This window comes from Pongo pygmaeus, chromosome 6 (genome assembly GCF_028885625.2).
Source record: "Pongo pygmaeus isolate AG05252 chromosome 6, NHGRI_mPonPyg2-v2.0_pri, whole genome shotgun sequence".
Taxonomy (NCBI): Eukaryota; Metazoa; Chordata; class Mammalia; order Primates; family Hominidae; genus Pongo; species Pongo pygmaeus.
Window position 1 is genome coordinate 36,047,826 of NC_072379.2, and position 20,584 is coordinate 36,068,409.

A 20,584-nucleotide genomic window follows, 5' to 3' on the forward strand; every position below is an offset into this window, starting at 1 on the left:
TGACATGACAAGAAAAACTTAAATTGCTTGATACATACTAGAGATTGAATGGTTGCCCTCCACATCACACAAATGATTCATTGTGTCAACATGTAGACTTACAGAATCGAATGCAGTACAATCCCATAATTGTATTGTCTCTTATGATTTTCTTAATAACATTTTTTCTCTAGCTTACTTCCTTATAAAAATATGGTATAGAATACATATAACATACAAAATACATGTTAATTAACTGTTTATGTTATCATTAAGGCTTCTGGTCAACAGTAGGCTACTAGTAGGTAAGTTTTGGGGGTGTCAAAAGCTATCCTCGGATTTTTTATTTCAAGGGGCGTCATTGCCCCTAATCCCTGTGTTGATCAGGGTCAGCGGCACTCAGGCTCCTGGAGGCTGGTACAGGGCATCACTCCCTGTTCCGCACTCAACATTGCCTTTTCCTGCTGTGGCATTTGTCACATGCTGGGCCTCGGGGCTCCTGGGCCAGTGACTAACTGTGGCTTCTCCCCTCCAGTATGGAATGCTCCTGTACCAGAACTACCGAATCCCTCAGCAGAGGAAGGCCTTGCTGTCCCCGTTCTCAACGCCAGTGGTAAGTAAAGCCAGGAGCTTCAGAAGTCTAGTGCCTTTTCAGCTTCTGCATCACATGTGTTAAGGACGCCTCATTCACACAAGGTAGGCAAGAGAAGCTCTGGAGAGTGTGTGTGCGTTTCAGGGAAGCCAGTATGTCCCACGATGACATGGGCTTTGTAGTCTCAATGGTGTAACGGCAGGGAGTGAATTCCTCTGCCGTTCTTCTCCCGTCCCTGCATCTCCCCTCAGGGTTGTGTAAGTAGGTGGCTCTCTTTAAGTGCTCAAAAATGGCAGCAACAACTTGTGGCCTTGTGGGGTACTGCCTTTCCTGCCTTTTGCTTTTGTCCCTTAAACCTTGGGACCCATGGGAGCTGTTGACTATTACGCTGCATTCATTCCCTGGTGAGAATTTAGAGATTGTCATCGTTCCTCTTGTGTTCTGGGCACTCTGTTCTCAAAGGGGCAGAAGCACTTCATCTTCTCAAAATACAGTCCTGAGGGTCCTTCAGCATCTGCCCCTTTGAGATGCCAAATGGTGCCACAGAAAGGGTCCATGAGTTTTCCTGAACCCACGTCCCTGAGGGAATGACTCACTGGGGAGGCCTAGGCTCACCCTGGCTGTTGATTTCTTTGATGTGTTGGAGTGCAGGTTAGGAGCCTGTGAAGGACTACATGGTCCAAATGCTGCGGGTGCCGGGGGCCTCACCAGCAGCCTTTTTAATACTCAGGGAGGACTAGAATGTGTTTCATTCTTAAGAAAAACTGAAGGGGCCACTGAATTTTCAGCCTGAACCGGTGAATTTCCCACCTGAAACTTGGGAAGTTCAGAGGTAGAAAGCGAGCATTCTCTGCTCCCCTTGCCTGACCATCTTGATGATAGTTTCACGCCAAGACTCCACTCTGCCTTATTTCCCTGCAGTTTAAGAACTGCGGCCTTTCCTTTTCAGCGCAGTGTCTCCGAGAACTCCCTCGTGGCAATGGATTTTTCTGGGCAAACAGGACGCGTGATAGAGAATCCGGCTGAGGCCCAGAGCGCAGCCCTGGAGGAGGGCCACGCCTGGAGGGTAAGGCCCCGGCCCTGGCCAGCCTGGAGGGGCACCCTCAAGGTGGTAGCCCCACCACGTGGTCTTCTCCCAGAGGAAAAGCTCTATGCGGGTTGGCGAGAGGGGTGGCATGTTGGGTGGGGTGGCCTCTGAGTTCTCAGCTGCAGGAAGCAGTTGGCCCTTCTAGGCCCCTTCCACGTTCCCAGCACCCAGCCTTTCCCTGCTGTCCCCTGTCCCCTGGGCTTTCATGGAAGGGACAGGAGAGGAACAGAGCTCTCTGCCCTCCCTGGCTCCTATGCAGAACTGTTCTGCTGATGAACTGGCAGTGGCTGTCTGTGGAGTGCACAGAGCCCGGGCCTGAGTGGGGCCAGCAGGTACTCACATCAAGGTCTGCTACTAACAGCCTGGAGGTCTTGGGCTGCTCCCTCACCCCTGAGGCTTAGGTTCTTGATCTCTAAGTGGGAAGACTATCACTCAGCTTCTAAGTCCTGAGACTTAAAGGCCATGTGCAAAGCAGGAGCCTGGACTCTGGCATTTTCTGTACTTCAGCCTCAGGGGATGGGAAAAAGAAGGAAGTCCCAAGCACGGGGAGTCCAATGCCCAATGTTTTGAGAACTGCGTGAGTTTAATAGAAAGGCTTGTGTGTTTCTCCTGAGATTTACCAGGATGTTCATGGCGTTTTCATCGTATGTCTTCAGTGTGAGAAATAAGCATGTCTACTTCAATACTGGGGCTACTAGAGATATTTCAGGGTGTTCTTAACAACTGCGAACCCTGAGCTCTTTGTTCTCAGGGGTCAGTGGGGGCTTCAGATGGGGCAAGGTCCCTTGTGAGCCCAGTCAGGCACCCCACCCAGTGGCCTGCCATGAGCTTGGACATATTGGGTGACTTGGTGTGTCTGTCTGCTGTCCTCGGTGCTAATGTGGGATTTCTTTTGCAGAAGCGAAGCACACGGATGAACATCCTAGGTAGCCAAAGTCCCCTCCACCCTTCTACCCTAAGTACAGGTAAACAGGGCACATTGCCTGATGTTTTTGTACATAAAGAAAATCAAACAGCACCCCCCTCCTCCATTCCCCCTGAGCCTTACGAATTTGCCTGTGGCCAGAGTGCACCACACAAGCTGTAGCTGGGGGAGTCAGGGGCTCTGAGTTGATCAGAGTTGGTTGTGCTGTCAGGGAAGCCATTCTGCAGAGGCACCAACATCCTACCCTCCTCCTCTCTTCCCCCCACAGTGATTCACAGGACACAGCACTGGTTTCACGGGAGGATCTCCAGGGAGGAATCCCACAGGATCATTAAACAGCAAGGGCTCGTGGATGGGTAAGGAACCACCACTGATAAGAGCTGTCGTCTGCTAAGGTTTTATTGTGCTGGGGATCTGTTCTGTTTAATTCCTCAGACATCCTTGCTGGACAGGCAGCAGTTTTGTCCTCATTTTAAAGAGGAGAAAAGGTAGGCTAGAGATGTAAGTGGTATGCAGGGCTTGCCCAGCTAGTAAGGGGCAGAAAGGGATCTAATTCATGTCTGCCCAGACTGTATCTGTAATTATCCTTCACCTCTGGTATGAAATCTGAAGAGATGGACAACACAAGTTATCATCATAAGGTAGTGGGCAGATGGAAAAAAAAATGCTTTTGCCTACACTTTTTGATTGTGTACTATATGAGGTTGGTTTTGCTGAGAACAAATAGCCCCAAACCTTAGTGGCTTAAAACAACAAAAATAAATTACATATCGTTGTTGGTTGAGTGGCCTTTCTCACCTGGGCCAGCTTGGCTGGGGCTGGACAGTCCAGGATAGGTTCACTCGTGTCTGGTTGTTGCTGTGAGCTGTTGCCGTGGCAATGAGTGACTGGGCATGTGTCTGCAGCAGGTTACTTGAGGCTCCCAGGCATAGCAAGAGAGGTTAAACCCTACTACACATGCACGAGACTTCTCAAGATTCTCGTAGCATCACATTTGCCACCATCCCATTGACCAAAGCAAATCCCAAGACCACACTTGAATGACCCTGGGAAGGAGCTAGCCACAGTGTGGATATAGGGACAGGGACATGGGATGCAGTTACCACAGAAGGCCGACACTGCGGAGCCAGCAGAGTCTTCCAGGAAGAGACAGGCTGATCATCCTCCCTGAGGAAGTAGTTACATCCATATGGGAGCTGTCCCATATGGGGTCTGAATGCTCAAAATACAGGTTCCTGGAAGCTGCTAAACTCAAAGAATGATTCTTGTGTCCTTCGTTTTACAAAAAGTTTTATTACGGAAATTTTCACATTTACATAAGTGTATAACGAAACCCCACTTACCCATCACGCAGCTTCAACCTGCTAACTTACTTCACCTCTTCCCTTTCCTACATTCTCCTCCTCCTCCTCCTCCTCTTCATCTCTCCTTTTCCTTTTTTCTCCTCCTCTTCCTCCTCTTCTATTTTAAAGGAAATTTCAGATATCCTAAATTTTTGCCAGCAAATACATCTCAATGCCTGTCTCTAAAAAAAAAGGACCTTTTTGTTTTGATATAACTGCAATGTTATTACACTTAACTAAATAAATAAGAATTTCTTACTATCATCTAAAAGCTAATCCATGTTCAGATTTCCCCAGTTGTCACCAAAAAAACTCCTTTAAATTAAATTGAAGTTATTTAAGGCAGGACCCACAAATGGCATTTGGATGCTATACCATATACTTCTGTCTCCTTGGATATAGAATAGTCTTTCTCATCACTCCGTTTTTCTTCTATTTTTTTAAACATCTTTTGTTCGTTAAAGAAGTGTGTCATTTGCTAATAGCATGTTTGTGGTTTATTTTAATAAGTTCCTCTGTCTCCCTGATTCCTGGGGAGTGGTGGTCATGGTGTGATCAGATGCATTTCTTCTGCCTGGTGTCTGCAGGGCAGGTACTGGGTGCTCTGCTGCCTGGAATGGAGGAGGCCTGAAGCCTGGCTGCTGTTTAGTGGTGTTGGGTGAGCAGGGATTCAAGTGCAGCCAGCTGGAACCTCCCCACTGAGGCTGCCGTCCCCGTCCACCACATGGTTTTAGCAGCCCTTGGTGAACTTGCCCAGGTTCAGTATTTCATTAGGGGTTCCAAAATCATCATGTTCTAATTCCTTCCTATATGAGCTGAAGTTCTTTCTTGCATTAGATATTTCCTGGAAAAAGTAAGTAAGTGCCTGGATTTCCCCTTTACTTGTCAATTTTTAGAATAATGAGTTTGTGTTCTCCCACCTTCCACTAGAGGCAAACAAGGGGTGTTTTTGTTGTTAGTTTGTTTGGATTTTGTTTAAACTGTCACTATGAACTTAGATTTTTGTGTTTGATTTATTTCAGTCAAAACCTCCTCTTCTTGACGCTCACTTTGCCCCTCATTGGCCAATGGCTCCTTCAAGTTGCTTCCTGAGTTCTTTTGAGCTACCATTAATGGTATTTGATTTTGGGGTGACAAGATGTATCAGACTGAAATGATGCATTTCTCACAGGGACCCTGATTCTTTCTAATGGAAAATGGTATTTGGAGACTACAATCTTTAGATCTTTTTAGTAAACAGAGCTAGGACATGGCTTTTTTAAAACAAAAAATAAATGTTGGGTTCATGTTGGTATTGCTAGTTCAAATTTGAGATTACAGGATTTTTTTACTTCTTTGATTTTGTTGGGTTTTTTTTTCCTCTGATGATCTCTGTTAATGGCATTAACTTAATTACTTATTACTTTATATTACATAATATAAAATACATACATGTAATATCTTGAAAATGTAAATGCTGATATTAATTCAGTAAGACTCCTGAATTGCGATTTCTTTGCAGTCCTTTTAATCCTTAAGGATTAATCCAGGCAGGTTACCTTAAAATACCTTGCCCAAAGTCACTTAAAGTAATTCTTCTCTATGGTTCTGTCACCAAACTGCTGGGTAAATCAGGTTTGTTTGTTTCTGTTTCTCTGTAGTGTTTGCAAGTGGATCTGATTTATTTTCTTTTTGGTTGAATGCTGCTTTGTAAATTGCATAAAACATTTTCATGGTTCCAAAGTCAGATCTATGAAATAAGGCACATGCCCTGTCCACTCAACTCTGCCTCCCAACCCCTACACCAGATAAACAGCTTTTATTAGTGTTTGTTTATCTTTCTGTCATTTCATTGTACAAATACGAGTGAAAAGATTTTGTTTTCTGCCTCTCGTTAAGCAAAGGTAGCATGCTGCAAGTACTGCACTGTGCAGTTCCCGCAGTCTCTGCGTCCCAAGGATCGCTCCACAGCAGCGTATCGCGATGGCCCACATTTCTTTTCCACTGTTGGGTTTTCTTTTATGTATATGGAACATCATTTTTTAAAATGTCCCCTACTGAGGGATATTCACCATGTTTCCAGGCAAATGTTATGAGACACAGTGCTGCATTGTTTCATAATTTTGCTGTGTATCTTTGCTATGAGTCCTGAGAAGTGGGGCTGTGGGGTGGAAGGGCAGGGCCTGTGTAATATTGTGAAGTGTCACCAGAGTCCCTCAGCAGGCTTACTTCTTCATCCGAGAGTCACGCTGTCAGACGCATCTCTCATGAAGGAGGCTGACCCTGATTTCATGTATGGAAGGACGACTTTGTCTTTTGGCAGTTCTGCCCTGTTTACATTTTTTGTCCGTTTTTGTAATCAGTTAAGTTGCAGACACTTTTGTTTTTCCCACTCCTAAATCATAAAGGGGTGCATTCATGTTGTCTTATACTTGGATTCTTTTCTCCCTCTCTCTCCTTCCTTCCCTCTGCTCCTCTTTCCTTCCTTCCTGCTCTTTCCATTCTCCCTTTCTTTATTTTGTCCTTGTTGGTTCATTTTTGGTCTTGGTTTGGTTTTGTTTCAATCCCAGATGCACTTGGGTTTATTTATCCTCACTGCTGGGTAGAGTATGGGTCTGATTTTATTTTGTTTCCCATGTGGCTTTACAATTGCTCCAAAACTCCTTACTCGAGATGTCAGCTTTATCACAGAGCAGTCTCTCAAAGCATTAGAAGCAACTCCTCCTCTAACTATAAAACAGTATGTTTCTCCTCTAAAGTTTCTGGCATGCCTGAGGAGAGAAAAACCTAACACAGAAATTTCTCTTTCTGTGACATTTTTGAGTTAGGGGTATCTGTGTGTTCTGGGGCTTCTAATACAGTGTATACCTGCTTATACCCCTGAACCGCATCAACAGTGGGCCCAGAATGTTCTAGGGGGACCTCTGTTACCCTTGCTGTGTGTGGGAGGCAGCGCGGGCTCACTTCAGGGTAGCGTCACTCTGCTGGAGAAGTGGCACTTCCACAGGAGGCTTTATTTGGTGCTGTGGCCACTAAGTGTCCTCCCCAAGGCTAGGGCAGTGAGGACGCCCATCATCCCGAGGCGAAGATGTTTCTGAACCTCGGGGATGGGCGTGGCAGTCCTATGTTTGAAGAAGCTTCCTGAATGATTCTGGGGTAAGGCCCACTCTGTCCACTTCGGATTGAAAGGGCTGCCTTGGGGTGGGGTGGATTGCAGGTCAGCACTGCTGGGCCACCTGAATTGTGTGTCAGCGTTTTGCTTCCCCCAGCCATGTTTGTCTTTCAATTTTTCTTGGATCAGAAACCCAGTTGGCGAGGCATCTGTCTTTCCAGACTTGTAAAGCAATAGAAGCATCACCTGTTACCTTCCATTCCCCAAATCAGCCCGGCTTATTCATGAGCAGGCGTACCTCTCCGTCCTCCCTGGAGCCTTCCTTGTCTCCAAGGCTGTCATTTCCAGCTCCCGCCTTAGGCTGCTGGAGCGCTAACCGCACACAGAAATGCAGATAATGGGATCGATTCAGGTGTTAACACAGGAACAGCTCATCTTCCTCTCAATTCTTGGGTGTAGGGAGGAGGTGTATTTGTATAACAGGGTAAATAATCCATTTCTAATCTTTACTGATCCCTGCAGAGATGATGAAGGCAAGCCAGTTTAAAGAGTTAAACAACAAAGAAAGGAAAACCACCTCGAAAAACAGCACAAGATTCTGGACAGACAATATAACAACAGCATTTTCCATAGCTTTATTCTCAAACGGTGTACGCAGTTAGAAAGAGACATCAGAGCCTTAAATAAGCCCGTAAAGTATTCCTGAAATCCCAGGATCCAGGCAGCTCCCCTCCCATCCCCGTCCCCACCCATGCAGCTGAGCGTGTGCGCGCGCATACTCGTGCTTTACCAGCCCTGCACTGAATTTGCCGCCTGCTTCCTTCCTGTCTTGCCACCCATGCCCATCCCAGAACTGCAGGAGAAGGATCTTTTTAAGGGCAAATCTAGGTCTGTAGTCCTCTCTGCCAAAAAATCCCACCCCACCCCCAGCACCATGCTTATCCCCCCAGGGCATGTGGATGCCCCCCCCCCCCGCCACGCCCACACTCATGGTCCAGCCCCACTGGCATTCCTGCTGTGCCAGACATCAACCCCTGTGTCATCTGCCTGTGCAGTCCCTCTGTCTGCACTTCATGCCCCTCCACATGTTGGAAGGAAACCTCTTCAGCAAAATTTGAATTCTTTGACGCTTTCCCTTCTCCCAGCCGCAGAAAGAGAGGTGTTATAGGACTCACATAGCACCCTTTTAAGAGGGATACTTTCACTTGTCGTCTGCTTTTCCTGCTGAACCAGGAACTCCTCCATGACTGGCTGTGTGACCTTGGGGAAGTTGCTTAGCTTCTCTGTGTGTCACTTCCCTTATCATTGTGAAATGAAGATAACAGTATCACCATGAAGATAAATGAGTTAATACGTGCATGAAACACTTTGCATGGTGTCTTGCTTGTAAACGTGGTCTAGATTGTACTCTGATCACTGTCGGGTCCTGTCACAAGGGGCTCTTCATTCATTTATGATGGACTGGTGAGTGCACCATCCCTAGCATCCATTCTTAAGAACTTACCTGGTTCTTGCCACTGTCCATCCTGGGCCATGTTTACAACTTCTGAGCCTGGCTAGTAGTCACTTAACGTGCTTAGCTTCTCACTGGGCATCTTTCCTATAACTGCAATCCCCTTAGAAATCACTGGATTGTGGCAGTTGGCTGATTGCAGTGACTGTTATTTCAAGCCACCTTGTATTGCGTGTGATCATGCACAAAGCTGTATATACATCAGCCATAGTCTTCTCAATGGTCCTGTAAGAGAAGAGTTATTCTGGCTGGGTGCAGTAGCTCACGCCTGTAATCCCTAGCTCACGCCTGTAATCCCAGCACTTTGGGAGGCCGAGGCGGGCGGATCACCTGAGGTCAGGAATTTGAGACCAGCCTGGCTAATACCATGAAACCCCATCTCTACTAAAAATATAAAAGTTAGCTGGGTGTGGTGGCAGGCGCCTGTAGTCCCAGCTACTTGGGAGGCTGAGAGGGGAGAATTGCTTGAACCCAGGAGGCGGAGGTTGCAGTGAGCTGAGATTGCACCATTGCACTCCAGCCTGGGTGACAAGAGCAAAACTCCGTCTCAAAAAAAAGAAAAAAAAAAAAAAGAGGTGTTGTTCCCCTTCTGCAGACGAAGAAATTGAGGCTGCGAAGGCAAGTTGCCCAAGATGATGAAGATAATAAGTGACCTATCCAGGATTCCTGCTGATGCCTAAGCAATGCCATTCTCCCCCCATAGCAGTCATCTCAGATAGACAACCTTCAGGCATTCCCTGTAAAGCTCAAGCCTTTCAGCAGCCTTGGGACTTCCCAGGGTGAGCCTGCCCCTCTCAGGGGTGCACGTCCCTCTCAGGGGTGAACAGGCCTGGGCCATGCTGCCATTCACTCATCTGTAGCTTCCCATCAGCAGAAGGAGACAGCAGATAGTTAACGGCAGAGAAAGGGACGCCCCACATTTTCCTCTAGCTAGAGCTGAAGCTTGGCAAACTTCGGGGTGTCAGAGTAACAATGTTTTATTTGGAATGACATGACTCTGACAAGTCTTTGAGGTGGGCACAGCTGCCCAGCATGCACCAGCACTCGGGAGAAGAACTGGATCTCCTCGTCTTCTCTCTGGCGGTGCCGCGTGTTCCCCAGTGGGGTCTGAGCTTCCTCACGCCGTCCCATCTGGCCTGACCAAGCCAAACCGTGGAATCCCATTCTGATCGGTGTTTCCCAAAGTATATCCTGAAGAAACAAGGCCTGCAAAGTGCTATATTAGAAAGGGTGGGGGAGGTTTCTACGTAGGTAAGATTGGAAAACTGCTAGACAGTTACCATGAATATTCACATATTTAAGGCTCTGAGAAGTCCTGTAGTAAAATATATTTGTTTTACCTCTTCAGCATGGGATTTTCCAGTCTTATTTAAGTGCTTTCCATTTTCACATTACAATCTAGAACTGGTGATTTTGCTGATGATTGTAGTTTGGTTTTGGATACATTTAAAGTGAGTTCCTTCTCAGGCCATTTCTTCTTTGTAGCTTTCATTGGCTCTTTCTTCGCTTTCTGATGTATAACTATCTTTTCAGCTAACTCCAGATTTTTTCATGTAAGAGCAATGATTTTATGCCTTTTTTGTGCTATTCTAATTTAAGATTAAAAAAATAATTTTAAGGTTGTAGAAAGGTTGCAATAATAATCATAGGATGAACTGTACACACTTCGCCCAGATACCGTTATTAAGATTATGGCACATTTGCCTTATTGTTCTTAGTTATTGTTTTTTCTTCTGAACCATTTAGGAGTAAGTTGTGGCATGATGTCCCTTTAATTTGAATTATTACAGTGTAAAATTTCTAAGAACAAGAACTTCTATAACCACAGTACCATTAGAAAAACCAGGAAGTTAACATTGACGCAGTTCATTGTCTGATCTATACCCTTCTTCCTAATTGCCTCCTTTATAGCAAAAGAACATCTTCATCCTAAATCTTCTCTCCCAGCATGTATTCGTAATCTTGACCTGCATTTTGAGTAGAAGCCTCAGTTCTTGTAGAGTGTGCCTGGGCTCAGCCTAGGCTCCTCACTCATGGTGAGATTCAGGCTATGCACTTTTGGCAGGAGCACCCCAGAAAAGTGATGTTGTGTCATCTTCAGTACATCGTCTCTGGAGGCCCTCAAGATCAATTTGTCTCATTGCTAGTGGTGGTAATTTACATACTTGATGAAGAAGATGCTGTCGGCCAGATTTCTCCACTGTAAAGCTATTATTTTCCCCTTTGTAGTAAATAAGTATTAACAGTACAACACTTTGATGCCATGAAAATACTCTTGTTTCTCATCCACCTTTCGTCTGCCGGTTTCAGCATTTGTTGAAGATCCCCCTCTCCTTCGTTAATTGTTAGTTACTACAGTAATTGCCAAAGGGTAGTTTTTGAATACATCGTGCCTTTATTTATTGGCTGACATTCTCCTCCAAAAAAGATCTTCGCCTTCTCCCCTATTAATTTATTTGCTCATTTATTTTTAAATAATACTACAGACTCACGGATTCCGATTTCATGGGTTATGATCCATTACTTTTAAAATTCATTTTGATGCCCAGATTTAGTCATCCTGCCTCCTGTGTCTTTTTGACATGTCCTCATTATTCTTTGAGCACTTCTTGATATGCAGGCACAAAATATTCCTTTTCATGCTATAGTTTCCCTGCCCTAACCCTGTAGTCAGGCATATCCCCAAGGAGCCCAGCTTTTTTCCAATGGAGAATGACAATTCAGAATTACCGTCTTGGTGCTTGCCTGGTGTGCTGTTGCCCCTAGAGGCCACTCAAGATGCCAAAGCACTGAAGCATTGTGGCTCCAAGCCTGTGTGTGTGTTTGTGTGTGTGTGTGTGTGTGTGAGAGAGAAAGAGAGTATGTGTGTGTGATTAGTTCCAGATTTTAAAATATTTTAGCAATCAACTATTTCCCTTCCCCAGGCTTTTTCTCCTCCGTGACAGCCAGAGTAATCCAAAGGCATTTGTACTCACACTGTGTCATCACCAGAAAATTAAAAATTTCCAGATCTTACCTGTAAGTATTGATGTTCTCAGACCAGTCCTTGTGGTTTGTTTTCTGGTTTCATTCTTAATGCGATTTTCAAGTTATAAACCGACAAGACCGGTAAGTATCAGACAGTTTCAACGCTGCAGGTAAGAAACTTTCAAGAATTTCTTTACAGGTTTGTCTTTTGAAATTAGAAAAACATTTCCCTAGAAATAATCCTGAAAGTGGCGATAGGGTGTTGAGGCCCCTCTTGAGCCTGTGAGCTCTTGGCTGCAGCCGAAAGGGTACTGATGGGGAGGATCAAGGTCACAGGAAGGGGAGGTGGAGGAGAATTAGCTGAGGGCCCAGCAGCCGTGAGCACATGGGTCTGGAAGGCAGGAGTTGTGCAGCAGGATTGCCTGTTGGCTGCTGGAGTCTGAGGAGTCTTGTCATTTGTCCTGGTGTACACCAGGGCTATCCAAGAAGCATAAGTGGCCTCCCAAAGAGTTAATTTTGTTTCTTCTTCCACATGGTCCTTGGATCTAAAGACCATTCTCCCTTTGAACAGTTCTAAAAACTTCATTACAGAATACATTAATCAACACTACTTTTTTTGACAAAGCACTTTGTTTGATTTGCCTGATGTTGTTTACCTCTCACTTCAGTATGCCACAGTTCAATTCTAGTTCATGATTAGAGTGCTAGATCAGCGCCTGCAAGAATTCAGTTTAGTTGAGAATACAATACACGAAATTAATAGCAGCTGTTTACATGCTGAATTGATAAATTCTGCAGGTAATGATAATGTTTGTGAAATGCATCCTGTGGAACCCAAACTCTACCAAAAGAGGCTGGCGGGATAGTTTCCTCTCAGAGATTCAATCTGCATGTCAGCAAAGAAAAAGCTCTGAGAAGACTTAAATTAACTAAGCTCACCTGTTTTACACAGTTGAACCTGGAGTTCTTCAGGTTTATCTGACCCCCAGGACTTTGTTATGATCTCAAGACTCATGTAGTGACCGGCAGCCATGGACCACAGAGGATGAGGAGGGTGTCTTGCTTAGCTTTTGTGAGCCAGGGGAAGGCAGTGTGCCACGCACTGTCTTTTCTGTGACTGCTTGCTTCCTGCTGTGTGCTGACATCCCCACCTTACTCGTGAGGAAAATGAGGCTCTTGGCTGTCAGCGGCTTTCCCTGCACTGCACTGGGGTGAGGAACAGAATCTGGGGCTGAGCCCAGCCTTCCCAGCTTCCAGCCAACCTTATATGCAAATACAGGAATTACTATCCTAGGGAAAGTGCTGCATAGACGATCCTTTTTGTTCTTCTACTGCATTATATTATTCACACAGTTATAATTCTTTTAGCTCAAAATATAAAATGAAAAGTGATTGACATTTTAGGCTGGATGAGTAAATTAAAAAAAAAAAAAAAAGAAAGAGAGAACGGGGCTTTCATGGTAGGCAGAGTGTGTAATGCCCAAATCCTACGAGTAACAAAAGAACAGCAACTTGGGACTTAGGGCATTAAGTGTGCAGCCTCTGTGTGTGAAAACTGGCTGTGGGATGTGCTGTTAGCTCTAGCAGTGGTTTTAGAGTTACGAAGTGGTTCCAAGCTCATTAATTAGCCAAGCCTTAAAGCTGACCTGTTCCCTGTGAACAACACGACCTCCTTTCTGCAGTGTTTTGCACTGTACTACAGTCATCCAATTGAAAACTGAGTTAAAATAGGTGTTAGGATTATGATTCTCTCTGGGAGATACTGTGGCATTCCCCTGCTTTAATAAAAATAACTGCCCCATACCTAGGAAGGGAATTTACCTGCGTGAGCTTATTAATCCCTCATAGTCACCCAACGGTTGCTTCATCATGGAGCAGAGTAAACCCCTGGGGCCTCAGGAGTTGGCTGAGGTCGTATAGTGAGGACCCAGGTTTGTGCAGTCTTCTCGGAGTATGCTGTGTGCAGTGGGTACTTACAAGTTAACTGGTAAATGTAATTCTCATGAGCTAGGTGAACTGGGGGCAACTTCGAGCCCTTCCCCTTTACCACCTCAGGGAGCAGGGGAGCTAGCTGTCCTCGGCAGCCTCCACAGCCCACCCAAAGTCTGTCCCTCGCTCAGGGACATGGCAGCCCCCAGCACACATCCTCTGCTCCCCTGTCCTTCCCGCCCCTGGTGTTTTCTAGCCTACCTTGCCTTGTGTGTCCCTCTGGAATCAAATCATGGGCAGATGTAGCTGCTGCTGGCCGTGGTCCCCGTTCAGTTCCCTGAGGTGGCGGCCTCTAACCTGGCAAGTGTTCTTGTGTCTCTCCAGTGCGAGGACGACGGGCAGACGTTCTTCAGCCTGGATGACGGGAACACCAAATTCTCTGACCTGATCCAGCTGGTTGACTTTTACCAGCTGAACAAAGGAGTCCTGCCTTGCAAACTCAAGCACCACTGCATCCGAGTGGCCTTATGACCGCAGATGTCCTCTTGGCTGAAGACTGGAGGAAGTGAACACTGGAGTGAAGAAGCGGTCTGTGCGTTGGTTAAGAACACACATCGATTCTGCACCTGGGGACCCAGAGCGAGATGGGTTCATTCGGTGCCAGCTGACCAAGATTGACTAGTTTGTTGGACTTAAATGACGATTTGCTGCTGTGAACCCAGCAGGGTCGCCTCCCTCTGCGTCGGCCAAATTGGGGAGGGCATGGAAGATCCAGCGGAAATTTGAAAATAAACTGGAATGATCATCTTGGCTTGGGCCGCTTAGGAACAAGAACCGGAGAGAAGTGATTGGAAATGAACTCTTGCCCTGGAATAATCTTGACAATTAAAACTGATATGTTTACTTTTTTTGTATTGATCACTTTTTTGCACTCCTTCTTTGTTTTCAATATTGTATTCAGCCTATGGTAGGAGGGGGATGTGGCGTTTCAACTCATAAAATACAGAAAGTTTTGAATGGGCAGATTTCAAACTGAATATGGGTCCCCAAATGTTCCCAGAGGGTCCTCCACACCCTCTGCCGACTACCACGGTGTGGATTCAGCTCCCAAATGACAAACCCAGCCCTTCCCAGTATACTTGAAAAGCTTTCTTGTTAAAATAAAAGGTGTCACTGTGGTAGGCATTTGGCATGTTTTGTGGACTCAGTCAAGCAACCACAGTCTGTTAATCATTTCTCTATGCTCAGATGTCAGATCCTCTTGTTATTAGTGTGTCTTGTTCTGCACAGCGCAGGAGACTTTATTCCTTTGGAAAATTCACTGTTCCACAAACAGCAGGCTGAATGGCCTCGCCTCTAGATTGACGTGGGCCAGCCTCCTTGAGACACACCTGGCACCCGTCATCGGCCAGCAGTGGATGCTGCATAATCCACCTGGGTACTTCAGCCTTGCGTTTCCACAGCCTTCAGCCTGTTCTAGAACGATCACTGCCTTACCCCTGCTGCTGCAGTGGTGTGAGTCGTTTCACGGCTGATGTCCCTCGGGGGATTAAAGGATCTAAAGAGAAAATGGCACCTGGTTGTCTTCGTGCTGTGTCTCGTGGGTTTCCATGGTGATAAAGACAAGGAAACGCCGCAGAGGGCACAGGCACAGGCTGATATTTAAAGATCTTTGCTTGCAGCCCTCCGTCCTGCTGAAAACCCCCATAAGCCAGTGAACGCAGAGCAGCTAGAGGCTCCTCCTCTGCTGGCTTAGGGTCAGAAGTACCTCACAGTGGTTGTGGACATGGAAGAGTTTTGTCAACACAACACTTTGTCCCCGCTCCGGGAGATGAGTCAGACAGTGGCTTGAGTTGTCACTTGGTCCCCTCCGCCCCTTGGGTGGCCCCCTTTGCCATGTCCCCTTAGCTTAGTGATCAGGTGTGAGAGTGGCCATTTCCTTACCTTTGATCCCTGCAAAGCAGAAAGGACTCCTTTGACAAGCAACAAACTACTGTGGTGAGCAGAATGATTTCCTTTTTCAAGATAACACCTGCCTGGCTTCTATGAATCTGTGCTAGCCACGATATTGCCCCAAATCTGCCCCACTGAAGTGCTCCCTAAGGAACAGCATTTCTCTGCTCCTCAGTCAACCCCCGTAGCCTAGAGCAGTGTCACGAGCTTCAGTAAGGCCAATCAGCTGGAAGTCAGTCTACCATATAGTAACACTGTATTTCAGTCTACAGACCACACTCTAGTTGTTTTCCGTGAAAGATATACAAATGAAGAATTTTCTAGCAAAACGTGTTTTTAACCATCAGTGCTCAATTGCATTTTCTTCCTTTCGCAGCCAGTCAGTCTTTCGAACTATTGACAGTAAGATAATTCTCGCGTTCACACCTGGCGGCAGGCTTCACTGTAGGGACGGACATTGCAGTTACACCACGATTCCTTTCTCTTCACTGGCTTGAGGTAAACCCTTTTCAAGGAAAAACAACTCTAGGATTTCTTTTTTCTGTGTACGTAGACCAGTCCCATCAGTGTATAATCTCTCTCTTTCACGCCTCTCTCCAGTAGACAGCTTGTATTTGCAGTATTTCATATTTATAAATATGCGTTTATTTAAAAGGAGAACAAAAGCTTGACTCTGATTCACAGTTTTGTACGTAGCTGGTTTGACGTAGTCTTTTGTATTTTCCCTGCCGAAGTGAATTGTTGGAGAATGTAAACCGCCTCCGCGTGGCGGCAGACTTCCTAAGGCCCCAGCTCGCTGGCCTCGCGCTGGGCGGCTGGGAATTCCACCTGAGAACAAGTCCCGCAAACCGGGGACGGAAGGACATTTGACTTTTATTTTTGTATTTAATTGACATGAATGTAAAGGGGACAGCTCAGGGTTGTTTTGGAGCCTGTTGACTTTGTATCTCTGCCTGTGATTTTCTTTTCTAAATGAAACTCCATGTAGCAACCGGGATGAAGTTGAGAAGGAAAACGCCAAATGCTTTGGTTATTAGAGTTTAATAGGTAAGCTCTGTTACACTAGGTGTTAGAGTTCCAGAACGTTCTTTTGTTTGCTAAACCTTGAAGAAACATGTGCCTCAGCCTAGATGTTTTGTCTTCTCTTTTCTGCACTTAATACCTGACAGTATGACCGATCTCTGCGCCTTTCCGGGGGCGGGCAAGCTGGCGGTAGATTTGTGATGTCACAGTGCAAACTGCAGTGACTGTAAATTGGCCTGGCGTGTATAAACGTTTTCAGGGAATGCAGAAGGTATTAATGAAGAGACAAAACCTTTATTCCATGTGCTTTGCTTCATTCTGTACATAGCTCTTTGGCTCGTGAACCTAATTGTAAACTTTCAGGTATTTTTGTACAAATAAGGGACTGATGTTCTGTTTCTTGTAATTAGAAATAAACATTAATACAGTGTTCTTCATTTTCTATTGCTGGTGATGTCTGTTTCTAATTTTAAAACACTGGCCAATCACGAGGTCAGGAGTTCGAGACCAGCCTGACCAACATGGTGAAACCCCGTCTCTACTAAATATAAAAATTAGCCAGGCGTGGTGGTGCGCACCTGTAATCCCAGCTACTCAGGAGGCTGAGGCAGGAGAATCACTTGAACTTGGGAGGCGGAGGTTGCAGTGAGCCAAGATTGTGCCATTGCGCTCCAGCCTGGGTGACAGAGCAAGACTCCTATTAAAACAAAAAAACACTGGCCTGTCATCCACTAAAAACCTTTTGAAATGACTTAGAATATTAAAAACACACTTCTTACCACTAGCTAGACACTATCACAAGGAATCCATAGCTGTTTGGGACGTGTCACACACAAGCTTGCACAGCCCTCGTGAGGCACCAGACTCTTGGCTGCTTAGTGCTCCAAGTTGGTGGCAAGACATTCTCAGCCGGCCTCTCCTCCCCCATAAAAATAACAGACCTCAGAAGGTTTCAGAAACTGTCAGATACCCACACAGGCTTAAGAAAGACCTCAAGAAACTCACATTCACCCTTGAGCCCAACTGGCATTTTTTCCACTGCAGTAGGACAATTAAAATGTCTAGAGCCTAGGTTTTCTAAGCCAGCAAACTGACAGAATAAGAATAGATGCCCATTATTGTTGCTTCTCCGGCCCTCGCCTGGGAGGATCCTGGCTGACTTACTGACCTGACACTTGGGCCAGACTTGCCGTCTCACACCTCTTCCCTGTCACACCCTGGTCAGCTGGAGGGCATGTGCATGTTGTCACAAGTTAGCCTGGTCTACCAGCAGGAGGGCCCCTGTGCTGTGTGGACTCTCCCATCATTTGTTTTCAGAATCTGAATTCTCAGTTTCTGGAAGCCCACCCTCTGCTTCAACATACAAGGAGAGCCCAGGGCAGGTGGGGACCCACCTGGCCAACCGCAGGTGTTGATCGTAACACCAAAGAAGTTTGTAGGTGCAGCCATGCAGGGCCAGCCGATGGTCTCCCAAGAGCACCCTTGTGGCACAACGCAAGAATGCATCTCACTGCCTCCAGCACGTTCTTCATCGGTTTTCACAGCATTTGAGTGATTAGTAAAATTATAAAAAGGGATTTTGTTTAATGATAAAAGCCTTAGCTTCTTAAGTGTAAAAAGGTAAAATATTCAACATCTTCCGATTATAGAACGGTAAAGGCAGCGTTACCCCTTTTCATTTTGGAAGTTAGACAACCTTAAGAAGGGCAGGAAACAAAAATGAAAAATCCGCCTTTGACAAAATTGGGCTTCATCTGCCATCCCCAGTCATCATCCACAAGATGGGCAGCTTGGGAGGCCTGCAAAGATCAAGCAAGGGCCACGTGACAGGATGTCCATGGCTGCTGGCCTCAGCACAGCTAGCAAAGGGCACTTCAGGATGAGTGGTGCCCCTCGGGGAACTTGGGGTCCTCTGGGAACAAGGAGAAAAACACTGGGGTTGGTGGCAATTGGTGTCTTTTTTTGTTTTTTAGGACATGGTGGGCACTTTTGATCTGTAGCTACATCAAAGTCTCATTTGATTTCTGGGAATGTTTTGTGAATTGCATCTAAATACATTTTTTGTTCTTTTTGTTTTTTCTTTTTAATTTGTTTTTTATTGAGGTAAAATATACATACATAATTTACCATCTTTACATTTTAAGTGTACAGTCCTTATAAATGTTTCTGCTTCCTCCCCTGCTCCACCCCACTTCCCAGCCTCTGGTAGCCACCAATCTACTCTCTATCTTCATGAGATCCACTTTTTTAGCTCCCACAGAGGAGTGAGAACATGCAAAGCTTGTCTTTCTGTGCTTAGCATATTTCACTTCAAATGGTGTCTCCATTTCCGTCCATGTTGCTACATCTTTGCAAAAAGATGGAAATTGTGTGTTTGCTCCCTTTTGTCAACCTCTCCTAGCATTTGCGTTTTCTCGGGCCCTGCAGCTCTCTTGGCGTTTGAATTTGAGTTGCTGTCTTAGTCCTGTCCTCCTCCATATCCGCGATGGTGTTTCAGTAGGGTCTGTTCTCCGTGCCGTTTCCATGCACACTTCCCTGCTAGACTGGCTTCACTTTTCTCTGACGTTTCTCTTCAGAGCTCTGCCAGCTTTCTTTATCTAGTGCCTGAGCTCTTACAGCTCCGCTTTGACCTTTGGTGATGTGATTGCTTTCTTGTTTCTTGTTTTGTTCTTTTAAGTTCATGACATTATGTTTGGTTGCAATTTTAATCTACTCACGGCAATGTTTTTCTACAGAATGCTCTTTGCTACCATTTTTTTTTCCTATTATTTTCTTTTATCTTGGGGTATCTACATAGAAGATCAGTGCTGGTTCTTTAAAGGAGATGAGCTCTTCTTGGACTAGCCAATAGACGTGAAGTTTGGGCAGGGAAGTCCACAAGGGCTGTGTTGGATGCTACCGGGACAAAACAAAAGTAAATAAACCCTTATGTCCAAAGGCTGAGTATGAGAGTTTCAAGAACTTGACAACGTAAGCCATTAAGGCGGCCAACCAACTAACTCCTCTCACTTCCTGTGGTCACCCCACCTTCACGTCCAGCCCTTACAGCACTTCCAGATGAAACTCCAGAAATGACAGCTGGTAAATTTATGATAGAACCACATTTTCTCATTGGTCATCACTGTATATTCATACGTAGGCAAACAGATCCACTCTGCTCTGTATACTCACACCTGGGCACACGGATCCATTCTGCCGTAGCTGTATATTCACACCTGGGTACACAGATCCACTCTGCTGTAGCTGTATACTCACACGTGGGCAAACGGATCCACTCTGCCGTAGCTGTATACTCACACGTGAACGTAGATCCACTCTGCCGTAGCTGTGTACTCACACGTGGGCGCAGATCCACTCTGCCGTAGCTGTGTACTCACACGTGGGCGCAGATCCACTCTGCCGTATCTGTGTACTCACACGTGGGCGCAGATCCACTCTGCTGTAGCTGTATACTCATACCTGAATACACAGATCCACTCTGCTGTAGATGTATACTCACATGTGGACAAGGATCTACTCTGCTGTAGCTGTATACTCACACCTGAATACACAGATCCACTCTGCTATAGCTATATACTCACATGTGGACACAGATCCACTCTGCTGTAGCTGTATACTCACACGTAGACACAAATCCACTCTGCTGTAGCTGTGTACTCACCCGTGGACAGAGATCCCCTCTGCTGTAGCTGTATACTTACGGATGTGCACACAGATCCTGTGAGAGCTGTGGCAGAGATCTCTCTTGGGAGCACAGAGGTGAGCCTGAGTCCCATGGGAGATTCGTCTGGAAGGTGTGTGTGGATGAACGTGAGGGTAGTGTGACCACAGGCAGGAAGAGACTATGCAGCCTACATAGGTGTGTTCTGTCCAATATAATACTAGTCACATGGGACTATTTAAACTTTAATTTTAATTATAAAGTAAAATGAGAAGTGTAGTCCTTGGTTGCACCAGCCCACATTTCTAGTTCTGAGTAGCCACACGTGGCTGGTGGCTACTGTGTTGGAGCGTGCTGATCTAGAACAGGTCCATCATCAAGGGAAGTTCTGTCGGAGAATTCCGGCCTAGGTGAGCGGCCATGATTGCCTAAATTACAAAGGTGGTTATGGATGATTGGAATGAGGAGGGAGTCATGTGAGAACTGGTCTTTGTGTCTGGGGGATGCTCTGAATTGGTGGA

The 20,584-nt window shown here is 45.9% G+C and overlaps 1 protein-coding gene across 14 annotated transcripts in view; it reads left to right on the forward strand.

The window, feature by feature from the left end:
* Positions 1–16,839, forward strand: part of GRB10 (growth factor receptor bound protein 10) — a 203,482-nt gene extending 186,643 nt beyond the window's left edge. For all 14 annotated transcript variants that reach the window (XM_054494417.2, XM_054494416.2, XM_054494418.2 and 11 more), the window contains 6 exons: positions 515–592; positions 1,521–1,637; positions 2,557–2,623; positions 2,852–2,939; positions 11,455–11,548; positions 13,811–16,839. In XM_054494417.2, the coding sequence (XP_054350392.1) occupies positions 515–592; positions 1,521–1,637; positions 2,557–2,623; positions 2,852–2,939; positions 11,455–11,548; positions 13,811–13,957 (591 nt within the window). In that variant the 3' untranslated portion in view covers positions 13,958–16,839. The remainder of the gene's footprint in view (positions 1–514; positions 593–1,520; positions 1,638–2,556; positions 2,624–2,851; positions 2,940–11,454; positions 11,549–13,810) is intronic.
* The last annotated feature ends 3,745 nt before the right edge of the window (positions 16,840–20,584 follow it).